Source organism: Phyllopteryx taeniolatus, chromosome 9, assembly GCF_024500385.1.
Source record: "Phyllopteryx taeniolatus isolate TA_2022b chromosome 9, UOR_Ptae_1.2, whole genome shotgun sequence".
NCBI lineage: Eukaryota > Metazoa > Chordata > Actinopteri > Syngnathiformes > Syngnathidae > Phyllopteryx > Phyllopteryx taeniolatus.
In genome coordinates this window covers 19,601,667-19,629,309 of record NC_084510.1, presented here as the reverse complement: position 1 = coordinate 19,629,309, position 27,643 = coordinate 19,601,667, and the positions used below count along the sequence as shown (strand labels likewise).

Here is a 27,643-nt window from a genome sequence, read left to right as displayed (position 1 = left end):
GCAGTGACTCGATGCCGCCGGATGAACCACCCTCCCAACCCCCCTTCCCTCCACACCATCTGTGCACGTGGCTGTTTATTTATGTGTGCTCACGCTTGCAAACATGCCACGCAACCTGCTAGCTCTCCATCTCTGTACAAAGCAAACTGCCACTGAAGCCTAATGGACTATACAATATTTGTGGGGCCCCTGAATCCTCGCTATGGACCTCTGATACACATCCATCAGATATTACAATTTAAAAACAACTTAATGTTGAGTTTTTGATACTAATATTTACGTAACTGCTCTTTTTATCCATCCATCCATTTTCTGAGCCGCTTCTCCTCACTAGGGTCACGGGCGTGCTGGAGCCTATCCCAGCTATCATCGGGCAGGAGGCGGGGTACACCCTGAACTGGTTGCCATCCAATCGCAGGGCACATAGAAACAAACAACCATTCGCACTCACAGTCATGCCTACGGGCAATTTAGAGTCTCCAATTAATGCATGTTTTTGGGATGTGGGAGGAAACCGGAGTGCCCGGAGAAAACCCACGCAGGCACGGGGAGAACATGCAAACTCCACACAGGCGGGGCCGGGGATTGAACCCCGCACCTCAGAACTGTGAGGCTGACGCTCTAACCAGTCGGCCACCGTGCCGCCTGCTCTTTTTATGTCACAAATATGGTGGACCTCCAGCTCTTGGGCTATAGGTGACCCATGAGAGCATTTGATCTGGCCTGGTATGCAATTCTAAAAGCAAATTAAAGCTACGAGCAACAATGACTGGGCCCTTGCGCCTCATTTTCCATGGTGAATCCTCAAAAATTATTATAAAATGGACCGAGGCTAAAATTTGAAATTATGCAAAATTATGTTGGGTTTAAATTATTCCCGTGCCAATGTTAAGTCTTATATTGAAAAATTTACTTTTTAATTGCCTATGTACAATTACAGTGCCGTGAAAAAGTATTGGACCCCCTCTCAAATTCTTATATTTTTGCATAGTTTCCCCACTTTAATGTTTGAGATAATCAACAAATATAAATATCAGACAAATGTAACCCAAGTGAACTTCAAATGCTGTTTTTAAATGGTGAGTTCATTTATTAAGGAACAAAATCTATTCAGTTACCTGGCCCTGTGTGAAGTAGTAATTACCACCTTGTTAAATCATGAATTACTTGTGGCTAATCACAATTTTTGTTTAATTTTAACTGATCACACCATAGATTGATTTCCTCCAGACCTGTTCAATCAAGAAATCACTTAAACAGAATCTCTCCCGACAAAATCAAATCAGACAAAAGATATAAAAAAGCTGCAACAAAATGACACGATCCAAAGAAATTCCAGAACAGTTGAGAAATAAAGTAATTGACATCTATCAGTCTGGAAAGGGTTACAAAAGCCATTTCTAAAGCTTTAGGATTCCAACGAACCATCGGGAGAGCCATTATCCTCACATGGAGAAAACATGGAACAGTGGTGAACCTTCCCAGGAGTGGCCAGCCTACAATAATTACCCTACGAGATCAGGAATGACTCATCCAGAAGGCCACAAAAGAACTCAGGGCAACTTCTAAACAACTGCAGGCCTCCCTTGGACAACTTGCGGTGATTGATGGAACTATGAATTCTGCTTTTTAACAGAAAATGCTGGAGGAGAATGTTCAGCCATTAGTTTGTGACCTCAAGATGAAGTGCACTTGGGTTCTGCAGCAGTATAACGATCCGAAACACATCAGCAAGTCAACTTCTGAATGGCTTAAAAAAACCAAAATGAAGGTTTTAGAGTGGCCTAGTCAAAGTCCAGACTTGAATCCGATTGAAATGCAGTGACATGACTTTAAAAAGGCCGTTCATGCTCGAAAACCCTCCATTTTTGCTGAATTCAAACAAATCTGCAAGGATGAGTAGGCCAAAATATCTCCACAGAGATGTGAAAGACTCATTGCCAGTTATAGAAAATGCTTGATTTCAGTTGCTGCTGCTGACGATGGCCCATCGAGTTATTAGGTTTAGAGGGCCATTATGTTTTCACACCGGGGCAGGTAACTTTGAATATTTTTTTTTCCATAATAAAAGAAAAATCACCATATAAGAACAGCATTTTAAGTTCATTTGGGTTATATTTGTCTAATATTTACATTTGTTTGATGATCTTAAACATTAAAGTGGGGAAATTATGCAAAAATATAAGAATCTTAGAAGGTCCAATAACTTTTTCACGGCACTGTAGTTGGGTTTCTGGAGTGGCTTTGTGTATGGGAATGTGTCCACTCCATGCACCACATGCACAGATCCGCCACACAGATTGAAAAGTGTAATTTGGCGACTTGAACTGCTGCCTCCACTGCCATGTAAATCTAAAAATTAAAGCCGCGAGAAGCAATTAAATCGACTCTCGCACCCCCTTTTTCATGGCGACTCTTAAATGGTGTACACGACAGTCCAATTTAACTCATTCACTGCCAGCCTTCCCAGTTAACATTAAACGCTAATATTTTACTTCTTAAGCCGTCAATGGCAGTGAATGTGACAATGTGGCCCATCTGTCTCTGATACCTGCCTGATTGGAATTCCCTCGTCGAGAACTTGGAATACCCTTAACATGGCTGCTTCAAACCAAAATGGCTCACTTTCTGTTCAGTTCCGGACATGCGATCTTAGACTTTTTTTGTGCCACGACACGTAGACACACGTAGAGAGAAACTGGTGCCAGGGGATTTTTTATTTTTTTTCCCAAGGGGTGCCACTGAGCAAGGTTTGGGATGTCGTTTTGGGGACCCCTAAAATACATAAATGTTTAGGATGATAGCTGCCCTTCCCAAAGAAAACCAAGGAAAATTTACCTTTCTTCACATGGACATGGCCTTTGTTCCTGTCAATTAATGTGACAGCGAACAAGCCAAAGACTGTTATGAAAGTTTCACAGTTGAAGCTACATTGTGACATTTTGGTACCTTTCAATGACCCCGCTCACATTCATGACGTCTGTCTTTACGTTCAGGACCTTCGCAGAAACCTTCCACAGCCTGCGTCCCGACAAGCCCTGGGTGACCAAGCTGAGCTCTGCCGGCCTGGTCTATCTCCACTTTGGCCGTCAGCTGCTGGCCCAGCTGACGCAGCTGAAGGAGGACGACAAGCAGCTGGAGATCCTCTATGACAAAGTGAGAGTGACAGGACAACGCTTCCCGGGGATGTTCTGTCTGCTGTTATTTTCTATTGGAACAAATGCCCACTGCGGGGAGGTGATAGAGGAAAACAAATCAATGCATTAATACAGTAGGAGGACATAAAGACCCTTTCCAAAAAATTTGAATATCATGGAAAAGTTTATTTATTTCCATAATTCCATTCAAAAAGTTAAACTTTCATAGATTATAGGCTCACAATTTAACAATTTCAAGTATTTATTTGTTTATTTTTACATAATTTGGGTTTCCAGCTTATAAAACCCACAAAATCAGGAATTCAAAAAATTTGAATACTGTGACAAAATAAGCCCAGGTTTTGCAGGCCATAAATGTTATAAACTGAGTGTCACACACACACACACACTAATCATCTACTAAACTCAAAACACCTGCACAGGTTTCCCCATGTGTCATTAAATTGCTTCAGTTTGGTTCAATTGTCTCAGTTGGACTCAATATGGGGAAGACTGCTGACTTGACAACTGGCCAGAAGACCATGATTGCTACCCTCCATAGGATGGGTAAGTTCATAGCTAAGGAGGCTGGCTGGCTGTTCACAAAGTCATTTCTTGCCATAATGCTTACATATACTTTGTGTAAAAATCAATCATCAAAACACACAATAACCATCAATTTAGCATAAAAAAAGCTGTTTGCCAAGAAAATGTTTGCCTGCTTGATGGTAAAAAAAAAGAAAAGAAAAAAAAGAAAAATAAACCTTGCAACATTTTAGTCAATCGGCGACCCAATAAAGATGACCCGGCATCTATTTTGGGAAATTCGTAGGAATTGTGGTTAGTCCAACTGTACAGGGCTAGTAGTTCACATGGTTGCCAGAAGTTTGTCCACTCCGTTCAAAACATAAAGCAGTTCACAAGTAAACTAGCCAACTAAATATAGCGTTTAGTTGAATTATTCATTTATTCATTAGATTTTGTGTAAATTAAAAATGCAGATGCTGATATATGTCACTGATGGTGTAGTGGTACACTCGCTTGACTTTGGTGGGGGCAGCGTGGGTTCAGTTCCCACTCAGTGACAGTGTGAATGTGAGTGTGAATGGTTGTCTGTGTCTCTATGTGCCCTGCAACTGACTGGTAACCAGTTCAGGGTGTAGTCCGCCTTTCGCCCGAAGTCAGCTGGGATAGGCTCCAGCGACCCGCGATCCTGAACAGGAGAAGCAGTGTTGAGAATGGAATGGAATGCTGATATATACACTGTATATTAAGCCAGCCTAATATTCCACTTTCTGTAAAGCAAAAACCAATTTCCTACATTTTTTACATCATTCAAAACTGAGTATAACTGAGCTTTTCCACTGGGGTTCATTTTTCTGTGCACGTGTATCTACTGATGTGGCCAGTGAGTGTATGCCAATACAGGCATAATGTGAGGAAATTATGCTAACTGCAGGCAGATTAGTTATTCCTGTTCAAATGTGGAGGCTCTTAAATAGGACATATTATGAAAAATTGACTTATTAAAATGCTTGTATACAGCGGGGTCAGGTGAGCAGTGGCTCATTTGCGTAACACAGGCTCAGTTCAGGTGGCTAAAAAAAGTGAAAATATGTTTAAATTCCTTATCCTTGGGGTATTTTGATGAAAGCATTTTACATGTTAATAAAACACTAGAGAACTGTTTTAAATTGTGGCAACACATGCATGTCTCTCAACCCCCCCCCCAAAAAAAGCATAGTATGTAAGAAAGGAAAAATTTGTTTATGGGGTTCTGCCTCCATCAGACACTTGGCGCAGAGAAGGACCAGAAATAACAGCAGCTAGTTGGAATTGTGACACTTCCACTGTGACAGACTCCCGACTGTGAATACTGCAGTTCTATTTATTGAATTTTGGACCCACCAGCAGGAGGCCTATGCACATGCATCTTTGCATGGCACATTAGGCTCGCCAAATCTTTGCACGCCATAAATGTAGTCACTATTAACTTGCATCATCTCCAGTCTGTGTGAATCCTCAAACATAATGTTTCGTGTATGCTCCACAGCTACTTTTTAAACACAGCTTTTTTTGTATGCCTCGAAGCTCAGTTTCCCTTTTTACCTCCCTCTTATAGTGTCAACTGATCAGTGTATTACCTTGCATGTCCTGAGAGGAAAGGACATTTAGTCTGAAATACATCTCTATCTTTGCTGTCCCTCTATTGGATCTTGTCCAACCTTTTTCATTTCACTGTAAAATAGTAGCGGTCCTCTGTGGTTTAATAAGCTTGCATTGCACTTTAGCTCTCAGTCACTAGCTATACATTTGGACCTAATGGGCCCCAATGTCCCGTTGCTGCTTCCTTCCTTGTCTTGGAAAAAAAGGAGGCTTGACATCCATGCATTAATATAAAACTGCCTATTTCCATGTCATTACGCATTCATTAAGCTCTGCGCTCGCATCCTCTGTTCACTTCCCGGCAGCTCTATGAGAACTTTGTGGAGGAGGTGGATGCTGTAGACAATGGCATTTCACAGTGTGATGGCGAGGCACGCTACGCCATATCCACGACGCTGAGCGCACGTGTTGGCCACCTGAATCCGCGCTGGAACAGCAAGAGTCAGGACACTGAGGTGAGCGTGTGTGTGTGTGTGTGTGTGTGCGCGCGCGCGCACACTTTGTATTGGAAATCACCGCGGCTCAGGACAGAAACGCAACGTGAAGCTCGGCATAAAAGGCAGTCATACATCAAACACTAGAATTGTTAGTGGAGCTAAAGGTATTTCATACAATCCCATTATTCCGACTGTCAGCCCCTAAGCAGTATAAACAACCTTAATACCCACAGGTGCATAAAGTTGGCAAATATGCTTATTTGTTTTTTTCTATCTATTGCAGCAAATAGCTAATTGACTGAATAGTTTATAGTAAAATTACGTCAAAATCGGTCCGTTGAATATACAGAACTTTATTTATTTCTCTGTGACAGTTCAATCCAGTTGCAGGGCGTCCTCTGTTCACGATGGAGTTTTGTTCCTTTTAGGGATGTCCCAATAAAAAAATTTCACTTCTGATTTGATATCGATATTGCAGCCTTGAGTTTTGGCCGATATCGGTCCGATCCGATATTGGCAATAATCATACATACTTTACTTATTTTGTAGTAGGGAATGTTAGAAAAAGCCTGATCAAGTGATATTACTCAAACAGAGAGCAATAATCAGCAACAGTAGGTAATGTAAAAAAACTGACGCATTTATTATTAATGAATAGGTTACATAAAGTAACTTTTAAAAATAAGAATGTACTACCCTTGATTACAATAATAATTAGAAAATCCTGAAAAATAACTTAAAACCAATACTCAAAAATATATATTTAAATTGCAACGTAACCACTGTTTAACTTAAACATAAGCATATTCTGAATTTGAATAGATAAAAAAAATTGAAAACCATGAAAGATAACCTCAATAAATAGTAAATACAAAATTATACTTTTAAAGTGCAACCTAGCAAAGTTCAATTCACTCTGTATATCGTCAGAACTGCATTTGCTTTCTCCATATGTGTAGCAATACACTCTTGAACTTCTGGATGCAACTGAGGTCTTTTTTTTGACAATGTCATGGCAGATAGGAAATTAGGAATATGTAGTGAGGCTCAAGGTGCTTAACAGTCTCTGTGTCCCTTGTTGGGATCGCTGTTCCTGCTGTTCACGTCTTGGCCTCTGAGGGGCACTGTGGTGCACGCAATGAGATCCACACTTGCAGTAACAAAAAAACTAGAAGGCACAATCGAATGTGGTTAATATAACTCGTTTTTCACAGTTTGAAGAACATATGCCAGAGAGTATTGTTTTTTTGCCTGTTTGTATGTGGTTGCCTGTTTTGTTGCTGTTGTTCGATAAAGCGATTGAAAGTGCACCATTGGCTGCATCTATCCTTGACCACTCGTGGGAGCCTTACGATATGTTATAACTAGCAGTGGTTGGCTATATTAAATTAGCTAACAATGTTTACATTATCTTGTGTCAGCAATCATAGATGCTGGTGTGTAAGCAGTTTCTGCCTTGCATGCCTTAACCTTGAACAAACTGCATTTTTGTAGTGCACTCAGAGGGTAGCTTTTTAACCCCCCTTAAAAAATGACTGTAACCCCTTTTTAAAAGACCAGTTTGTATGTCTGTTTCCTCATTAGTGTAACAGGGGAATGCCTGCGGGGGAAATGGCACGTTATTGTGCTGACTGTCATGAGACACCTGCGATGTACCTATGCATAACCATCATCTGTGTCAACACATTATTTTATATTTTTCCATCATCCAGGCTGTACCAGCCTGGCCCATTTACTTTGTGCCATTTCCGTTCTCAAGTGAATCGATGCAATTGCCTCCAATTGCCCTGCTCTTTGCACAACTCACGCAGCAATGTAGTGAGCACAAAGGAGCTCCGATTTAATCGGAAAATTGCTTGGCAAAAATCCTCAATAGAACAGAGACTTTTTAGGATGCAAAGAGATTCTTATCTCTTCCTTCCGTGCCTGCTAAAGCTCAGACTCACAGTTCCCTGTAGTGCAAATATGAACTGGAGTTATTTTGGCCATGTTGAATGAATATAAGTTGACTTTATCAGAGGATATTAATTTTTGGTTTTGTTCCTTAAACTGGCCTAACATGGCAAAGCTACACAAAACCGAGACATTTGTTCATAGCAAAATTAAAATGTCCCTATATAAACCATGTTTGAGTCTATATTTATCCATCCATCCATTTATCGTACAGCTTATCCTCACTAGGGTCGCGGGCGTGCTAGAGCCTATCCCAGCCAACTCTGGGCAAGGTACACTCTGAACTGGTCGCCAGCCAATCGCAGGGCACATATAAACAAACAACCATTCGCACTCACATTCACACCTAAAGGCAATTTAGAGTCTTCAATTAACCTACCATGCATGTTGTTGGGATGTGGGAGGAAACCGGAGTACCCGGAGAAAATCCACGCAGGCACGGGGAGAACATGGCGAGGCCGGATTTGACTGTACATTTAACTTAACTAAATATACATTTGTGCTCAAAAATATTGGCACCCCTAAACTGGCAATATTTTTTTAGCAGTCTTTTTATATATATTTGTCTAAAAAATCGTAACCTCTCACTGTTCTGGCATTTAGCAAATATAAATGACCCAAAACAGGAAAGGTTTAGTCAAATGTCATGTCAGACAGTCAAGGAAAAAAAAAAAGCATAATGTGTGTTTAAAGTCGTGGCCAAGTCTTGCTTGCTTTTTGAAAACGACTGTAAACTAGTAATACAATTGTTTTAATATCCAAATTTTGACTACCGTGTCTTTCAACATACAGTGGTGCCTCGAGATAGGAGTCGCCAATTGTCCGAATTTTTATTTTGACTTGCAAGGCCAAACTTGATACGAGTTTTGTATGGCGGTAGGTGGCTCCACTCACTCCACAAAAAGCAGAAGTTTGGCTGATATAATTAGTTAATATACTTTTAAAAAGAGGATTCAAGTTATGGCTTGCCACAACCAGATGGAGTTTACTGTCAAACTCAAGAAATCCATTACGCCGGAGAAGTTATGGAGATAAGTTGGCAGAAGACATGAGCCATTCACGCTATGGAATGTGGAGGATTCACACAAAAGCAGATCGGCTCATATATCATTATTAAAGAAGAACTGCAGGTTATGTGGGGGTGCAAATGTTGTTACTGTACCGTATATATAAACGCCGTTTCAAATAGGTTGGACGTATTGCTAGCCATGATGTCTGTGAGCCAGAGGCTGAGCTGCACTTTATTTGATTACGGAGTAAACTAGTGACTGCAGCGAGAGACAATTATACTTTCTGTCGTTTACCTAATATGTTCAGTGTAGGAACTTGGTACACCTCTGTTTTGTACCGGAAAAAGCAAAAATGCAAATGCATGTAATCTTTTACTACTGTAGCGGTCCGCAACCCACTTTTAGGTCCAGACCAGCAGTAGCGAATCATATATATGGTATAGATCACTCTGAGGCTTGGCTAACAAACAGATAAAAAAACATGAAACATTATACCGAACTTGGCGGCACGGTGGCCGACTGGTTAGAGCGTCAGCCTCACAGTTCTGAGGACCCGGGTTCAATCCCTGGCCCCGCCTGTGTGGAGTTTGCATGTTCTCCCCGTGCCTGCGTGGGTTTTCTCCGGGCACTCCGGTTTCCTCCCACATCCCAAAAACATGCATGAATTGGAGACTCTAAATTGCCCGTAGGCATGACTGTGAGTGCGAATGGTTGTTTGTTCCTATGTGCCCTGCGATTGGCTGGCAACCAGTTCAGGGTGTACCCCGCCTCCTGCCCGATGACAGCTGGGATAGGCTCCAGCACGCACGCGACCCTAGTGAGGAGAAGCGGCTCGGAAAATGGATGGATGGATTATACCGAACTTGCCAGCAAGTGCTCTTTTTACCGCATCAACTATATCTTTCCATCTGTAGGAGGGGTTCAAAAAGGCCTTGGCATTAGTTGGAGAAGAGTTTCTGGACCGTTTGGATTTCTACCTGTCCTGCTGGTTGCCAGCCCGCCAGGTTGTGGAAGAAGCCATCAATGAGCGGCACAAGGTACACACAAAATGTTTGATGTAGCTGTAGTATCTTTTCCTGCGGTGTTCATTGAGTGTTGTTGTGTTTGAAAAACTTGAGACAGACAATGATTAGCTCCTCTTGTTTCCAGGTAGAGCCCAGTGGGCAGGTGATGGAGTTCTCCCAGGGCGGTTGTCCCTGGAAGGAGCATCTGTTCGCCTTGGAGAAGGAGCTCCAGGTGGAGACGCCCATCAAGTATGTGGTGTACTCCGACCAGAATGGAGCGTGGAGGGTCCAGTGTGTCCCTGCGGGCCTCAACACCTTCCAGAGCAGGTGATAACAGCTGGCAACATGATTTTTTTTTTAATGTCTACTCCACAATGTCCAGCTGCACGCTCGTGTTACCAAAGGAGCCTGCATGTATACAGAGTGGTGACAGGCTTGGGCTCCACACTCTCCCCGATGCGTTTAGTTGACTCACTGCTCATTGGAGCATTTGACAACAAAAAATCCTGTTTGTAGAATGAGAAGCATCCTTTAGTTGAAGCAGAGGTCATTCCTCTGTAGAGAGCGAGAGTAAAAAAGATGTAAACACATCCTACATCTCAACAGAGCCACTTGAACCCGGAAGTCATGTGTAGCTCCCTCACTTCTGGGAAACACTACATGGCCACTTGCCTACATGACGAATGCTTTCATTGACAGCCAATTATCCGTATGAACTCCACTCCTTTTTTAAAGGTGGATTTTAATGAATGTGAGCTTCACAAGTTTAATCTCGCTTGCAACATCCTCTATTGAACTAGTGTCTTTAATTAACCCATCACCATAGGCGACCTGCATCCACCCAGGGGAATGCAGTGGAACAAGGTCAGCCCAAATTTGCATAACTGTTGTTGCATGAGAGTCCACGCTATTAATGATGCCATTTAAAATAAATGTGATTGTTCAGTCATGAATGTATTTTTGTATAATGGACACAGGGTATAATGGACACAGGGTACAAAAACTGTAATAAATGTAATAAAAGGTATTACTTGCCCAGCCCTATATTTGAGATACAAAATTTTCCATCACATTATAAATTGCACCCTAGTGAGGATAAGCAGTATGGAAAATGGATGGATGGGTTCCGAATTGCGCCATGTGGTGACTCCAGGAGCGTCTATCTGAAGCTGGGGTCTATAATACTCTCCATGGTGTTATGACCAAAAGAATATGCTGTTCAGTAGGTTCTGTCGCACAAGCCCCAGCCTGCAGTCCACCACCTTTTGTCAGTCCAACTTCATGTTCATTCTTTTTTTAGTCTTGCTGATTAATGGCGGTGACGATGGGAGGAAGCCGTCAGTGTGAATGTGTTAGATGATTAGCACCTTTCAAGAATGGCTCCTGTTTTCCAGGAGGGAAAACGTTTACCCGCTGAGACTGTCCACAAAGCTGCTCGATTAACGTCATCAGTGGCCCCACCGGAGTGCCGTAGTTGCTGTTATTGACTCGCTGTGCCAGCATGCCACACTTGCTTTGTATGTTGTTGGAGCTGCAAAAAACTTGCCTTTGTTTTCCCATTTTCAATCCTGCTTGTCTTTTCTCTGTCAGCTGTGGTCACTGTATTGTAATTTGTGGCAACAAGTGGTGTTGGCGGCCGATCCCAGCTTGTTCCAATGATACAGTATTGCCGAATGGACATTCATTTGGCACGCGTTCAACATAAGTGCCTGTCAGATGGGCGCACAGCGGAGCGCCTAAAAGCCGACTGTCTTCCGTCTCCCTTTTCCTCACTCACCTGAATGTGCCTCTTTAAAAATGGCAGTAACGGCTTTTGTCTTCAGCCAGCTGTGCTCTGGAGACAACCTTGAAGCAGGTGTAAGGGTTTGATTTGTGTTTCACTAAGGTGTGGCAATGATTGGCAGTGTGGGGATCAGCAATTACTCTATGCAAACAAACTCAGATAGTGCCTTGGGGAACAAGCTGTAGGAGCAATTAAGTGTTATCTACGCTTAACTACTTGGCTTCATAATTCTACTTAAGCAAAAATAGTATTATCAGCCATTAAAAATAAATAAGGAAACTACACTTTTTTTTTCCTATTAAAGATTATTTCCTGAACAACATAGCCTGAGACTCGTTGCCTAATTCCTTGCACTTGTAACGCACAAGCCAACAGTAACAAAATACTGTAAAGTAACTCCAGCCTACTTGTTCTTCATGAGAAGTATGAGCCTGTCAACATATCAAAGCAGTGAAGTGACACTAGCCCCTCTGACAATGTCTTCTCAGCAAATTGGGGCATCGGAGGCGTAACTGTAGACATGGCATTTATTTGTCAGTCAGTCCAAAGTTGTGCAAAGTTTCAGGGATGGCAAAGTACTGATGCAGGACTCTGTTCACTTTCTACCATTCGCTGTTGTATAGATTATACATAGTTACTACTGACTTTTTCTTGTTTAAAATGATCCCACACTTTGCTCTCTTCCTGCACAGATTTGCCTTTATTTCAGTCAGCAGTGTATTTAGGCAGCAAATTAGATGTCTCTGAATTAACTACACCCCTGAATGAAATCCATCGTACCTCAATAGTTTTCGGACATAGCAACTTCAGAACATGCTGTGACATTGTTAAATAAGCCACCCTGCCCCATACACTGATAGTAAGTAAAAGCATGTTTACTCATGGAGGCAGCATTTCATACACTACACTGTGTATATGTGGCACATGGACAGATCCCCAAACACAAATTCCCCCCACCGCGTCAACAACTTCACGGAGCAATCAAATATTTGCCCCTTATCCGAAGGAAATGCTGTCGGGATGAAACGATTTAAGAAAACCCTACAAATGGTTTGGTTTGACTTTTTCAAATTGGTCTGCATGTGTCCCGTTTGGTTCATAACAGGTGCAACCTTTTTTTCTTCTTTTACATTTACCAATGAGGCGAGGCAGTGTGTCCACTCCAGAGCAAAGTAGCAAGTTAGCAAAGATGGTGTTGCAGACATGTCATCTGCGTCATGTTTTCCAGCGATGCAGCCGCTAATCATATTGCAGCGGGTGGCGTCACCAGGCGCTTCTTCGTGGTATTCCTGCATGATAGTACCTTTGCATAATGATTTTGCAGACATTATAGGCTGTTGCTTGAAAATGGTTCTGGATCTTCCCCTCGCCTAGCTGGTCATGTCATGGCTGGTGAAACTTGATGTGGGGTGTTTGTCATTTTACTGCAGTGGTCCTAAAGTACAAAATGGACTGGTAACAGATAGACTTTACACTGATCTGATTGGCTTGATCGATATCGGCCGATAATTAGCATTTTATGCTGATCGGCTTTGTCATAGTACACCGAAGATCGGCTCTGCAAAAGACATTTACTCTGCGTCGCCATCGTGTACAGTATATTTGAATCCAAAAGCTGGTTTATTTTTAGCCTTGTTGTGTGTCTTTTGACATAGTACTGTAAATATCTGACAGGCAATAAAGTTATTTTAAAAAAATACGTTGGCGATATGGGACAGACAACACGTCTGAGACCGACAACACGTAATGCCCGGATCAGACTACAAGACAAATTTGGTCTTTCACGATTGCACTATGTCAGACTACTGCAATAAAAGCTTGTATTCCGATACCCCCGCATCCCGTCTTTTATGATCACTGGGCTTTATCTTGTCAACTCAAACGCAACTGGATACACGCGTTACCATGGTGACGACAACAACAATCGATCGCGCGTGTATTGTATTGGTCAAAAAAGAACAAAATGAGGGGAAAAACGTGGCGTTGGTGGTTACCGGTGCTCGGGAGAAGACGTTCATTCACGGATTGCTTGAGGTATGTTCAAGTAATTTTAATACGATACGGCTCGCAAGCAGGCAACCAAACATTATGTAGCCTAGCAAGCTCGTGCTAGCACTAACAGTTCTACGTAAACATGCCAGCTTTCTGTCGAATCATGCTCTAAAGTTTCGGTGTGTGTGAAGTAATTTAATTACAATAAAGTAATTTAATTACAGTAAGTTAGCACCCATTATTTCTGTCACGTTGTAATGTTGGTTTGACCTGACTGTTTGGAATACATGACCTGACGAGAATATTTTTGAAGATACTCAGTATACAGTACACAAGTATACACCGTAAATGAGCAAGTCATTTAAATAGACACATTGGTCTATCTAGTGATTGGATCAGTGATCGGTTATCTTTTTTTTTTTGTGTTTTTTTTTTTTATAAACTCGCAGATCGGCCCCAAAAACCCTGATCGTGTGAAGACTAGTAACGGATACTGTCCGTTTTCAGACTTAGGCAGACAACACAAGATTTACTTTGTTGTTTAATTTCATACTTGATGAGTGGGGAGGCACTCCAGAGATCCAACTATTTGTAACCTATTAAAACCAAATCAATTATCCACAATATGTCCCCTGTAATATAAGATGTAATGAATTAAATTCCTCATTGTGGACACCAAGTGCTAAGCACAATAATAAATCCATTCATGTTTTGTGTTGAGAATACAAGGAGTCAGGCACACATGAGTGAGTGAATGAGTTTATCGCTCCACTTGAAGACATCTGAAACGTACATTAATTTGGCGTATCTTCACTCTCACCCGTTACGCTGCGTTGTCACTCCACTTACTCATCACATGACAGTGAAAGAACATTCCGATGTGCATATAACACGTTAGGCAGTAGAAAGTATTTAAATTACATTCCAGTTTATTGCCCTCAGTCTTGGTTCCTCTGCCTCAAGCTCAAAATCAACCACCATGCAATTGCTTTTTTTGTGACATTATTATAAAAATCTCCATTTTCTATATACCCCCACTTCCCATACACACACATACAGTATATGCACCCACCCCTTTCAGTGTCTCAGTGGATAATATAATTTCAACCCATGACATAAAGATTAATCCCATAAATAATCACTTTCCCATTATAAAATATGTATGCAGTTTGTTTCTGTCTCGCTTGTAACCAAAGGAAATGCATAATAGAGGTATTAAGATGTTGCTAATATTTTGGTAACCATACTTAGCATGCGCAACCATAACTGAACATAATTGCCTTCACTAAATGTGATCGCTTTTGATGGGTTAATGATTACATTTTTTGCTTTATATAGTTGGATGGTTTATTATTGAAGCGTTTCCATTGGCACTAGATTATGTATTGGTGACGTACACCACCGCTGCTCGCTAGTTGGTCTATCAGATTTGTCATAATAGAAATGGCAGATGCAAACGTTAGCTTATGTTTGCTCTGCCTTCGCTCTGGATGTTACAGTATAAGCTCAACAATAAGACTGTAACGATACACCAAAGTTAAGAGTCTATTCGTATCTCAATTTCAGACCCACGGTTTGATACACGATTCGATTTAATGGTATTAGATTAATTATATTTATAATACAGTTTTAGGGCTGCAATTACCATTTATTTTAATACTTGATTATTCATTTTTTTTACATCGTTGAGTTGGATAAACATGTTTTCATTTGCTTCCCTTTAAAAAAAAAAGGGACATTTTTTAAAATTGATAGGGCATAAAATGCACACACATAAATTGATTATGATTCAGTTGCTGGTTACATGTCAGGAAATATAGGCCTAAATGTTGATCGTTGTTTTCCAAAGTAAAAGCAGATGTTTGCAAATGTCTTATTTTGATGAAACACACAACTAATCTGTCTGCATTCATGGAGGACTAATGAAATCTGAGAATATTTACTGTTGAGAGACTGACATTAAGAGGAGTTGGACAATAAAAGTTAATGTCTCCTAAAAAATTATAGCTGATCGAAGTAGTTTGTCATTAAGTTGATGATCGATTAGTTGTCGATTAATCAGTTAATTGTTGCACCGCTATTATTCATTGATTGTGTATGATAAATACATTGGTCAGACTACACTGTGCCTGTGTTTTCTTCAGTGCCCCACTTAAAAATAATTTTGGGATAGTGTCTTTGAAGTTGCATTAACATCTTCCACGCGACTTGGAGAAGTTTTTGAAATACTTAAGGCAGATAGTAAGTCGGCAGATAGTCGATTACACGATTTCCATCTCTGTTCTCAACCGGGTAGCCGAAATGCTCCATTAGCTCTGACCTAAATGAGCTTGAAGGGCCCACGATTTCAGGTTTATTAGTCGTACTAGCCGTAATATTAGTGTCTTCGTCTCCTCCGGTTCACTTTGCGTAGTTGAACAGAACTCATTTGTAGTAGCCACTGTTTTGCTCACTCCGGTCAGATGACTATCACCCCAAAAATGTGTCACATGATGTGCAGTTGGAGGAGGCTTGCTGAAGAAATCTAGGATTATGTTTTTTTAAACTAACAAAAAAAAAAATGTTAGTAAAGCGGCAACTGAATATGCCGTGTGAGCATGTGATATTACACAGGTTTTTTTTTTGGGTGAGCGGGGGATCCAGCTCTTGTATTGTCTCATTAAATGGTGTGCTGGTGTTGTGTGCATGCAGTGTGTGTCTCCTGTTACTTCACACACTATTTGCTGGTAAACACGTCATACAGTCCATTCTCCCTCTCTAACTCATCCTGTTAGTTGTTAAGTACCTCAACACTGATGATTCTTCCGCGATATGGAAAAGTACTACATCTTCAGCGCCTCCCAAGACAATGTCGTCAGAGAAAAAGCATGCTAAATTGAGATGGTGAACAAGGTATAATTGTAACCTGCGAAACACCCGACTGTCTGCTTTTATCCTCTTATTACTGATACAGGAATAGAAAGAGGGGTGGATGATGTGACCATGGCTGTTACTATTTTCACCTATGTCCACAGCATACATTCAACCACCCCACTATGAGGAGCTCTGCCATTGTTCCCCCCATCTCACCATCTCTTTTATATATAGTATTTTGTGTCTTTACGCGCTGTATCTGCTTTTTCCATGGTCAATCTTGTGCCATCCTTCCACTAATTCCTTCCCTTTCCCTCGCCCCTATCCAGCCGTCTTCCTATCTCGCCACCTCACCTTTCACACGTAACCTCATCCCCCTTCCCTGCGCTCCTTTCCACTCCACTGCAGAATTTCATTAGGTGTTGGCGCATGTTCAAGTCAACTCTGAAGCTCTCCAAAGCTTTAAATTCAAACAGGAGCATCGATGAATGGGAAAGAACAGTGTTTTAGATGAATACAAAAATAAATAAAATAAATGTAAAAAAAAAAAAAATCCAGATGGCTGTCTCTCTGGGCGGCCCGCGTCCTCCCAATAGACATGTGCCAACTGTTCTATAGGGGTGCTGTTATCACCTGTATCCCTGCCACTGCACCTGTAGTGGAGGGCGGGGTAGAGGTTTATTTTTATCGGAAATGTGTGTGAGCATAGGGAGGAGAACAGTGGAAGCAGCGCTTCCTCGGAAAGGTAATGTGAGGGATAGGTGAAGCAGAAAGAAAATAGAGGCTGTACAACACTATCATCTTCCTCTTTATTGCCCAAGAAATCTTCTCAACAGCCTCAAGAAGGAGGAAGGAATAATTGTTTTCCTGTCTTTGCTCCCAGGTGGCTTTAACTGTTCTCAAAGGTTATTTTGACTTTGGCCCATGAGGTTACAGTATGTTTTCACTGGCATGGAATCATGGGTTGTTGGTATATTTGTTAGTGTAAAGTTTAGTTTTTGGGGTATTTTTCCAAGAATGTCCTCGTGAAAGTATGGAGATGAGTCACACATTCTCCATTGTGTGACATCTTTAGCCACTAAAATGTTTCAAGAAAACTCTTTAATTTCACCCTGTTAGGAAAAATAAAAAGAAAATCTGTCAGATTTTAATTAATTTGAATAGGATTTGTTCTCTGAAAATCCATCCATATTCTATACAGTTTGTCGTCATTAGGGTCATGGGTGTGCTGGACCCTATCCCAGCTATGTTGAGAGGCGGGGTACACTCTGGACTGGTCGCCAGCAAATCGTAGGACACACACAAATAACCATTCGCAATCACATTTACACGTAGAGACAGTGAGTCTTCAACGAACCTATCATGCATGTTTTCGGAATGTAGGTGGCAGCCCCCACGCACAAGAAGGCCAGAGCTGAGATTTGAACCCTGAAACTACTAATCACTAGTCCACCATGCTGCTTGTTCTATTTACAGTGCCACCATCCTGCATCATGAAGTGCTTTAATGTGAACTTTTTCAATTTCAGTGAGCTGTTGACATTTTAACATTTGGAAGGGGAATGAGGAAGCAATGCTCTTAATTTAGGGAACCTGTGACATAAACCTTACATCAGGTCATGGGCTCATACATTTTTGAGGCACTCTATGTAACGTTACAAACTGTATTTTCAAACAGGTTTATCTACATCCATACCTACCTTAATCAAGGACTCACACAACATTGCAGAGAGATTACATGTCAGCGTCTTCTCTGCGTTAAAGACACCATGTCCACAAACAGTAACTTAAAGATTATCTAATACTGCACAGGGAAATGTGGCAAGACTCCATACTTTTTGCCACTGTTGACGAGCTTTTGTCGGTGCCCCCATTTTGCTCAGCAACAGAGACTCGGCAATTAACTCTTTTGACAAACTGGAGATATTTTTTCAATGCTGTGCATTGTCAAGTGAGTTTAATTCAGTACACGGCCACCATACAGCGCTTGTATCTTAAATTTGCACCTGCAAGTCAAAGCAAAAAAACATACGAATTACGGCTCGTATCACAAAACTCTTAACGTATCTCAAGGTGTGTTTGTGTGTGTGTAAAAAAACCTACAAACCAGCAGTCAATGTTTAGTGCAGTGAAACCATGATTCTTGAGTTTCATCTTTTAGCACTGAAGCACTCGCTGGTAGTGTCTACTGCATAGGTGACTAACTCAAGGCCCGGGGGCCAGATGCGGCCCGCCACATCATTTTATGTGGTCTGCTAAAGCAAATCATGCTAGTCAAGTTCCGTGATTTTTGCTAACATCTTTCTCCAAATTGTCATAATAATAAACAATAATGTTGACATATTGCATTTTTCTGTTACCAAACCCTTCTTCTAAAGTAACTTAAACAATACTTGAACAAACTATTATCCTTGTCTTCTGATTTCAAAACTAGTTATCCCTCAATTTGTTGTGTAATGGTAATAATATGATTTGGTGATTAAACATTTCACTGTTCTAACGGCCCTCTGAGGGAAATCATAAATACAATGCGGCCCGAGACAAAAATGAGTTTGACACCCCTGGTCTACTGTATGTCATGATAGTACTTTAAAATGGAGATCTATGCGGCGTGCGACTAATTTTCTAATTGTGAACTTGATATCGCAGCTTCCTGACCACTCATAACAACCGCTGCAAAGCTTCCCACTCCTTCCTCTCATTACCAAGCCTGTTGACCTTTTCCGCGCAGGTAGCCATACAATGGAGCTATTGACCGCTTGATTCATTTAACAGCGATTATGGCTGTGCTTCGCTCACCTCCGCAGGCTGTCTTTATGGAGATCAACATATATTGACATGAGTTCATGGCGCGCATGGGCTGCAACGTGGTTGTGTGGCGCTTATGTTTTTGCCTTGGAAACACAATGCATACCAGGTGGACAATAATGGTAAGCTGTTAGGAATTTATTTTGTCGTACGGTTTTAATATTTACTCACATAACGGACCGTGTCGTAAATTCAGTCTATACAAAGATGGGCAATGCTGATAACGCTGCATCCAACAACGCTGCAACTCTGCTTCACCTCCATCTTTGACGGAATAGCCCAACTGTGACGTCACTTTAGGGCCAAAATCTGAACGTCTTGCTAAAAGGCACATTTTCAAACATAGGCAACTAACAAAAAAATAAATAATTATAGGGGATCCTCGTTTTACTATACTTCCATTCCTATGATAGTGATGTAACCCATATTTGTATCTACATGTACGTTCTTGTGCTGCTTGACAACGTACAGTATTTTTTCGCTGTGCTTCATTCGTAACCCCAAAACTTCATGTCGGGATCGTCTTAATAAAAGAACCACCTCTACTTTGTTGTATAATTGTGTAATTTTACACTTGGAGTCTGTGGTGCGGCCGTGACCGTTGTGTCCGTGGCACAGACCCAACGATTAGTATACTGTACATACAAGCAATTAGTCATGTTTACATACTGGATGCCCCCATATAAATCAATATTCATTCAGGATCATTTTTGTTTTAAGGCAACAACTATCATATTGGCATTTATCTCATTAAATAATTGGTTAATTGATTCATTGTAAATAATGCAATTGACTAGTATTGTTTTACATTAATATTACGAAATCATTTTACATACCCACAATGTTATTTTTTCATTGTGTCATATTGTGTAGTTAAATGAATTATAAATGAGAATGAATTTAATTAAAAACTAGCATATTTTACATATTTCTTTATTTTTACCTCATCTTCAATTCACCTGGCCCACGTGTCCGTTTTAAAAATCCAATGTGGCAAGTTTGCCAGCCATTTACTGTAATAGACTGTAAAGTATACATGTACATTTCTTCTTTTCATCAAGCTTTTATTTGTTTTTAAAAAAAAAAAAAAAAAAAAAAAAAAAACATGGCCCAAGATTGGCATGGTAGCTCTAGCTGTAAGTCATCTTTCATATATAGAAACCATTTTAAAGGCAGTCAGTGATGTAAAATAGTGAGATAATGGAGATAAATGGCACTTCACAATGACATTGATACCCACACAGAAAAAGGGGTTGTGCTCAATTTGAGAGGTGGAAAATGAGTTCTATGTTTTTTATTAGATTTTTTTTTTTTTTTTACATTTTCATGCTCTCATCCACTTTGGCTGTGGTGAGGTCAGCCCCTCTCGGAGCCGATCTTTGCCCTGATTGACGGCAGACTCTGGTGTCCCTGTATGACTGTGATTTTTCACATAATTGGAGGAGAAGAATAAGGGCTGATTGCTTCTGGTGGTGTATTTGCGACGTCTGATTGAGGCCGCGCTACGGTTCATGTCCTTTAGCTACACATGAGGAGAAGCATAGACACAACACTTTTTGTACAGGAGGTTGAAACAGCTGCTGCCGCACGCGTGCTAACCCCGGTCTTTTGTCTTCAGACTGCCCCTGCTCGAGGAGTGGCGCGGCATCCGCGACGACAAGCTGTCCCAGCTCAGCGGCATCAAGGACTGCGTCTTTGTGCACACCAGCGGCTTTATCGGCGGGAACAAGACGCGGGAAGGGGCCCTGGAGATGGCCCGCCGCACCCTTCAGGCTGCCGCCAAGTCGTCTGTGAACGGCGACTGCTGATCGGTCTGAAAGTCCCCCCCCCCCCCTTTTTTTTTTTTTTTTTTTTTTTGCTTGTGTAGTCAGAGCGTGTCGGGGGTCACTAATGTTCATCTTGTTAGTCTAGGGATGGTTTGCAACTGGCCACAATATTAGGTACAACTGCACAATCAAGTACAACAATAAGCTGCCTTTAAAGGTGATAATACTCAGTTTTGATGGACACTCTCAGAGGTGTTTCTAGCCAAAATAAGGTTACCACCTCTCAGAGTAATGTAATACATGTCTACATTCCAAACCGTAGTAACACTAACGAAAGTAGAAGAGCCCTTTGCGGGTTTTAGACCTTTGCCAAGGCCCAAAGTGTTAATTTGAGTCTAGACAATATTGCAATATTATACACGCATCGTGCTCCTACTTGAATTTTCTCTAAGTTATTGTTAGAGAAATTTCGAAAAAAATTAAATAAATATAGTAATCACAAAATTTAACAAAAATCCACATCTGAACCCATTCTCCCCCTCCCCCCTAAAAAAAAAAACATCTGCAATGGCCATATCTGGAAGGTTAATTGAAGAAATTGTCCGTAGGCGTGAATGTGAGTGAGTGGTTGTTTTTCTATATGTGCTCTGCGATTGGCTGTCGACCAGTTCAGGGTGTACCACGCCTCTCGCCCAGAGTCAGCTGGGATAGCCTCCAGCACGGCCGCGACCCTAGTGAGGATAAGCGGTACGGAAAATGGATGGATGGATGGCCATAGCTGGGTTCATACTCTATCAGGGTTGGTGGGTTGTAGACCTCTGCCAAGGCCCAAAGTAGCTAATTTGAGCCAAAACGAAACTGCACACTTGTTTGCTCCTGTCCTGGATGCCAATGTAGTTTCTCTGTCAGCTTCATACATTGTCAGACAAATTAAGGAATTTGTCAAACTAAATACAAAATTGAAAGAAACAAACAATAGACTGGCATCCAAATTTCTTGTATTATGACAATTTAAAAAAAAATCCATATTAAAAAAAAAAATAAAAAAAAAGAAATTCTGTATTTTTAAAAAATAATGAATACTCACAAAATTGAAAAAATCCACATCCACATATTCCTCTGAATATTATGACTAATCAAGCATTTTTTTCCTTGTAATTTGAGTTTGGTTATTTTTCACTAATGGTCCTGATATCTGGAGCAGCGCTGAAATAATTTCTCGTTTTCCAGTGGTGCACAATTTTGGTCAATCTAGTAATTAACAAAAAAGAAAACACCCTCCTTAGCAGAGGTAAATATTGTCAAGTTAATGCAAAACTGCATTATCATCTTTCTAAAGGCAGTTTTTGTTTTGATACAGCTCTTCCAATTGGATCCCATTTGATGTTGTCGCTGAACCTAATAAACTGCCATTCATTTCCATTAAAATGCTCTTAATACTTTGTGGTCTTTTCTATCTTTCTAGCAGTGAAGCTGTTGCTTTGCCAAATCTGATCATATCATCAACCAGGTTGGCCATTAAAGCCTGCGAATAGCCATGAATTCCCTTTTTAAGGAAGTCTAATTCATGCAGACCGGTACACAGAGGGGACGGCGGCTCCTTTCATTGGTTGTGGACTACAAAGAAGCGCGCAGGCTATTTCCACCAGGCTGCGGCATCAAAGCGTCTATAAGGCGCGCCTTGATTAATTCACAAAAATTTCATTTTCAAAGGCCGTGAACAGGCGCTCCTCATGGCGGCCCAATGAGCTACACGCTCAATTTCTGTCGGATATTTAACAAATATTTCCTTCCCTCGATAGTCAACCTGTTGCTCCCATCATACAGTCAGGTCCATAAATATTGGGACATCAACACAATTCTCATCTGTTTGGCTCTGAACACCACCACAATGGATTTCAAATGAAACGAAACAGTAACTGCAGACGTTTTTTTAATTTGAGGGTTTTTACATCCAAATCAGGTGAACTGTGTAGGAATTACAAGTTTGTATAGATACCTCCAACTTTTAAAGGGACAAAAGGTAATGGGACATATTAACAATTTCAAATCACACTTTCACTTTTTAATACGTGGTTGCAAATCTTTTGCAGTCAATCACGTCTTAAGTCTGGAACGCATAGACATCACCAGATGATGGATTCATCTTTGGTGATGCTCTGCCAGACCTCGACTGCAACTGTCTTCATGTTCTTGGGGCATTTTCCCTTTAGTTTTGTCTTCAGCAAGTAAAATGCATGCTCAGTAAGATTCGGGTCAGGTGATTGACTTGGCCATTGTATAACATTCCACTTGCCTTTAAAAAAAAAAAAAAAAAAAAACTTGACGAAACCGAAAACCAAAACTGAGGAACCCAAGGCCGAAAACTGAAACACCTGACCAAATTATCAATCAATCAAACTTTATTTGTAAGCACTTTTCATACAAAAAAGGCAACAAAAAATTATTTTGATATTATATCAAGAACATTACCATGGGACAGTTATTGTAGTATATTATGTCAGAGGATAAAAGATTGGGCGACAATAAGGACGCACCGTTTGGGCTAGTAGCCGCTACCATGATAACGGAAAAGCCACGCGATTCCCATAATTCACTGTGACATGCAAATTTGAATTATTACAGTAAAAAGGACATTTATCTTTGTTATTAATGTGTTTAAGTTAACAGTAGTTTGTTGAACATATGTGTTATTTAATATTCATGCTTATTTCACATTTGTGGTTGATTTATGGCACTACATCGTTTTATTTTGGTGAAAAAAAGTAGTTCGTTCAGTTGACTGAACATGAGCAGATAATATTGCCCGCAACACTTCAGAATTCAACCCGCTGCTTTTGTCAGCAGTCACATCATCGATAAATACAAGGGAACCAGTTGCATTGGAAGCCATACATGCCCACGCCATGACACGACCACCACCATGTTTCACTCAAAAACAGGAAGACTCATTCATTGTTATTCACTGCTGCGGACTGTTTCTTTGTCTGATCACTCTGCATCTCTCTCACACATTTTTTTTTCCAGTGTTATTACATGGATCCATCATGCTGTCGTATTGTAATTCACAGCAATTAGGGTGCCGTTGTTACGTGGGGAGTAATGGACGGATAACCACTGACTAGGAGGCAGCGGCAGAGTTATAGTCTGATTCACTGCAGACTCCTATTAAAGGAAAATTTTAATTAATAAAATATGCACTAATAAGCTACCCGCCATCACCATTCCCGCACATCTGTTTTATTTATATATGGTGGCTGTCCAATGAAAAGTATTAATTTATCCCTAACACCAAATATGGATGTAAATGCACATAGAGGAATTAATTTTCTCTCTTAAGCCACACTGGAACTGTTTCCCTACCCCAGAATGCAGATAGTAAGGTCCCAGTCATCTCGATGTGTGAATGCATTCGCACATACGTTATTCTGCACCCCAATGACATTAAAAAAAAATTCTTATTCTGACAATTTGCAACACTCCTTCCTCATTTCTCCACAATTTCAAACCGTTCAAACTTTCAAATATTCACCATATTCATGACCTCTGATTGAAATGAAGAGAGACAAGTCATTCTTCCATATTGCACAACTTATTCCACTTCAAACTATTCAGCTTTTTCAGGACATTTTGGGAGCTGTTTGTATTTGGCAATGTCATGCGCCACACCACAGCATAATTAAGAGACTACAGATATCTGAACATAAACTTTGCAGTAACACATTTAGACAGATAATTTAGCAATACTCACAGGCATATAGTCTTTATCCTCTGCGAAGAATGACTACGTAATAACCCTGGCATACTGAGTAGCTGAGCTTCTTGTACAGTATAGCCGTATATCTGTCTTGTACTGCCCCCAGATGACAAAGATGCAAAGACCTGAATGAATTCGGTTGATTGAAGACTCTAAAATTGCCCGTAGGTGTGAATGGGAGTGCGGATGGTTCTTTGTTTATATGTGCCCTGCGATTGGCTGGCGACCAGTTCAGGGTTTACCCCGCCTCTCGCCCGAAGATAGCTGGGATAGGCTCCAGCACGCCTTTGACCCTTGTGAGGATGAGCGGTACAGAAAATGGATGGATGGATGTCATAACTATGTTTTTAAAAAGTATAACGTCATAGAGTGCTATTTTTGTCATTAAAAAACACGTAACATTATTATTATTATTATTATTTATTATTTTAAGAGGGGAGTCTGGAACATTTCCAGTTATTAATAGGGAAAGGTGATTTGAGATACAGGTGTTTTGAGTCGCGAACAAATTCAACCTTTATCTCAAGGCCCCACGATTTTGTTATCTTTGTAAAGGCAGCATTTTCTAGCACAATGCAACATTTCTTATCCTTTTTTGGTTTTCCGTCTGCCTCAATACAACAAGGCTTTGTGCCGTTTGTCACGTGTATTGGTTCACAACTCCAGCGAGGGGGGCTCATGGGTCCCACGAGGCAGCGCAGTGGAAAAAATGGCTACCAAGCGGCTGGCTGAACAGAGCAGAGCACCTGCCCCCATGCTGACCTATTGTTAGTGCATTTAATCCCATGAGAAAGACAAGAAATGCTTGAGTGCTTTTCTTCTATCACTCCACACTGCACGGTGTGTGTGTGTGTGTTTATGTTGTCTTTGTCTTCCTGCTGATGAATCTTTTCCGCTGTCAGCGTCTGTTTACAAATGAGCGTGAGCTTCATTTCATTTGCTGACAAACAGATGATGCCTCTCGCATTGTCAACAAACTTCATCCTCCTGTTTCCAGACAGACAACAGCCAACTCTTGTTATTCCTGCATCTCATCTTTCCAGAGCCTTTCTTGATTCTTTGCCTTCTCATCATTCTGGGTGGTAAAAAAAGTGTAAAAGTCAGCCAGTCCCCAAGCATCTCTGTCGGTCTTGTCAGCCAAGGAGACTGCCGTCTGCCAGGAAAAATGCATTCACACACAAAAAAAAACAACTCCTCTTGCACCCACAAAAATGAGCAGCTTTTGCATTCCGTTTGTCAAGTCTGGAAACGTCACTTTCGACTAAGTTGATGGACTCACTGCAGAGGAGGGACCCACCAAACATCTTGAGGGTCCTTTGGGAGATTTGGTACCGCTTGCTAGCTTGTGTGAAGAGAGCAGGACGCTCGCCACTAGAATATAAATCTGGGAAGAACATGTTTCTACATACAGCGAGTGCACGAGGTGTGTTTTGGTCATGAACACAAAGTCAAAGCGTATGATCGATCCCACTTTAGCCATGTAACCCACACCTATAATCGAGGCATGGAATTGATTGCAACTGGACTGTTCTGGTTCAGTCCAGTTGCGATCAATTCAATGCTCGGAGAATGAAGTGACCTAGATGAATGAGAATATTCACAGGCATCCTTCACCTGTTTATTTTTTTCCGTTGTGAAATAAGTCATCAACCATACCTGGCTAGACTGACACTTAAGTTGGAGAAATGTCCAACGCTGTATCAGGTGAAATTTCAGGAGGACCCTAAAATGCACTATTACCTTTACGGGTGACTTTAATTGAACCTTCCTTAAACTTTTTAAATGCACATGTCCAACTTTTCATCTAACAAGGAGCTGAAGGGCAAAATTCACAGCAAGTGTTTGATCCTGAATGGACTGATACATTTCCTTGTTCTCTTAAAATTGGTATTCAAACAGTCCTCTTCATCATGCTGCTCACATTTGAACACCAACACAACACCTAACAATGGATCGACAGTACCTCACCATTGAGGGGCTGCAGAAGGTTGACCCCCCCCCCCCCCCCCCCCTGTTTCTCAAAACAGGACCTGTTCTTGACAAACTATGCAGTGTAAGGCCTGCTAGTACTACTACTGATGAAAACACCGAAATCCCAGAGCAGACTTTGGTGCAAAACCAGGGAAAGTCTATCTGGAGGCCTCAACAAGAGCTGGATTCAGCGAATGCTTGGCAGAGTGATAAAGCTTTGCCCGGACCGACTTCAGGATGTTGAGCATCATAATCTTCTGCTTGAAGCCGCTTGGAGTCTTGGGCTTTGCGTGACTGCTCTAGCAGTTCAGTGTTTTCATTAGTGGTGGGAGTAGCAGTGCTTCCTTCCGCTGCACGGTTTGTCAAGAACAGATCCTGTTGCGAGAAACTCGCCATGGACGGTGTCAATTTGTACTACGCTTGGGAGCAGTGTGACAGCCATGAAGCTTCTCAACATGCCGCCGAACTGCAGTCGGGGAAAAAAAAACTTCTTGCCAGGCGTCAATTTCCCAACACTGCTTCAATGTCAATTGGCGAGCCATTTTTCCAAAACTCGCAAGGCCTACGCTGTCAAATGCAAATGGCCTCATGTCTGTCCGAATGATACCTGAAATGAAATATAATGATGACTTTTGGGACACCCTGTGCAAGAATAATCATATAATAACCAATTTAACCTTTTCGCAGCAGTGCCATTTCATATTTCTTGCTCAAGCATGTTTTCATCACCCCCTCCCCCCACACACACACACTTCCTCTTTAAAATATGAATGCCTTCATTCTCCTCTTGACATCCCTCCGCAGAAGACACAACGCTTCCAAGGCCACATGACACCTGTAATCAATACGAAAATAATATAGGCGTCCTCATGGCGGGTAAGGGAGGATGATGACACGTGAGATGCACCTCGGGAGGAGAGGGAGAGAAAGCGAGAGGGGAGAAAGACACGCCTACTCCTCTTTCGTCCAAGTTCTCCCTCGCTCTCACTCCAGTCACTGATGATCGC

At 41.3% G+C, this 27,643-nt stretch overlaps 1 protein-coding gene across 2 annotated transcripts in view; it reads left to right on the top strand.

Moving 5' to 3' along the window:
- myg1 (myg1 exonuclease) overlaps window positions 1–22,350 on the top strand; it is a 28,832-nt gene extending 6,482 nt beyond the window's left edge. The window contains exons 3-7 of one of the 2 annotated variants that reach the window (XM_061786027.1): window positions 2,997–3,156; window positions 5,609–5,758; window positions 9,618–9,740; window positions 9,853–10,034; window positions 20,761–22,350. In XM_061786027.1, the coding sequence (XP_061642011.1) occupies window positions 2,997–3,156; window positions 5,609–5,758; window positions 9,618–9,740; window positions 9,853–10,034; window positions 20,761–20,950 (805 nt within the window). In that variant the 3' untranslated portion in view covers window positions 20,951–22,350. Of the gene's footprint in view, window positions 1–2,996; window positions 3,157–5,608; window positions 5,759–9,617; window positions 9,741–9,852; window positions 10,035–11,101; window positions 11,759–20,760 lie in introns of those variants that run through there. The other variant, XM_061786028.1, reaches the window with a different exon arrangement.
- Window positions 22,351–27,643: the final 5,293 nt, after the last annotated feature.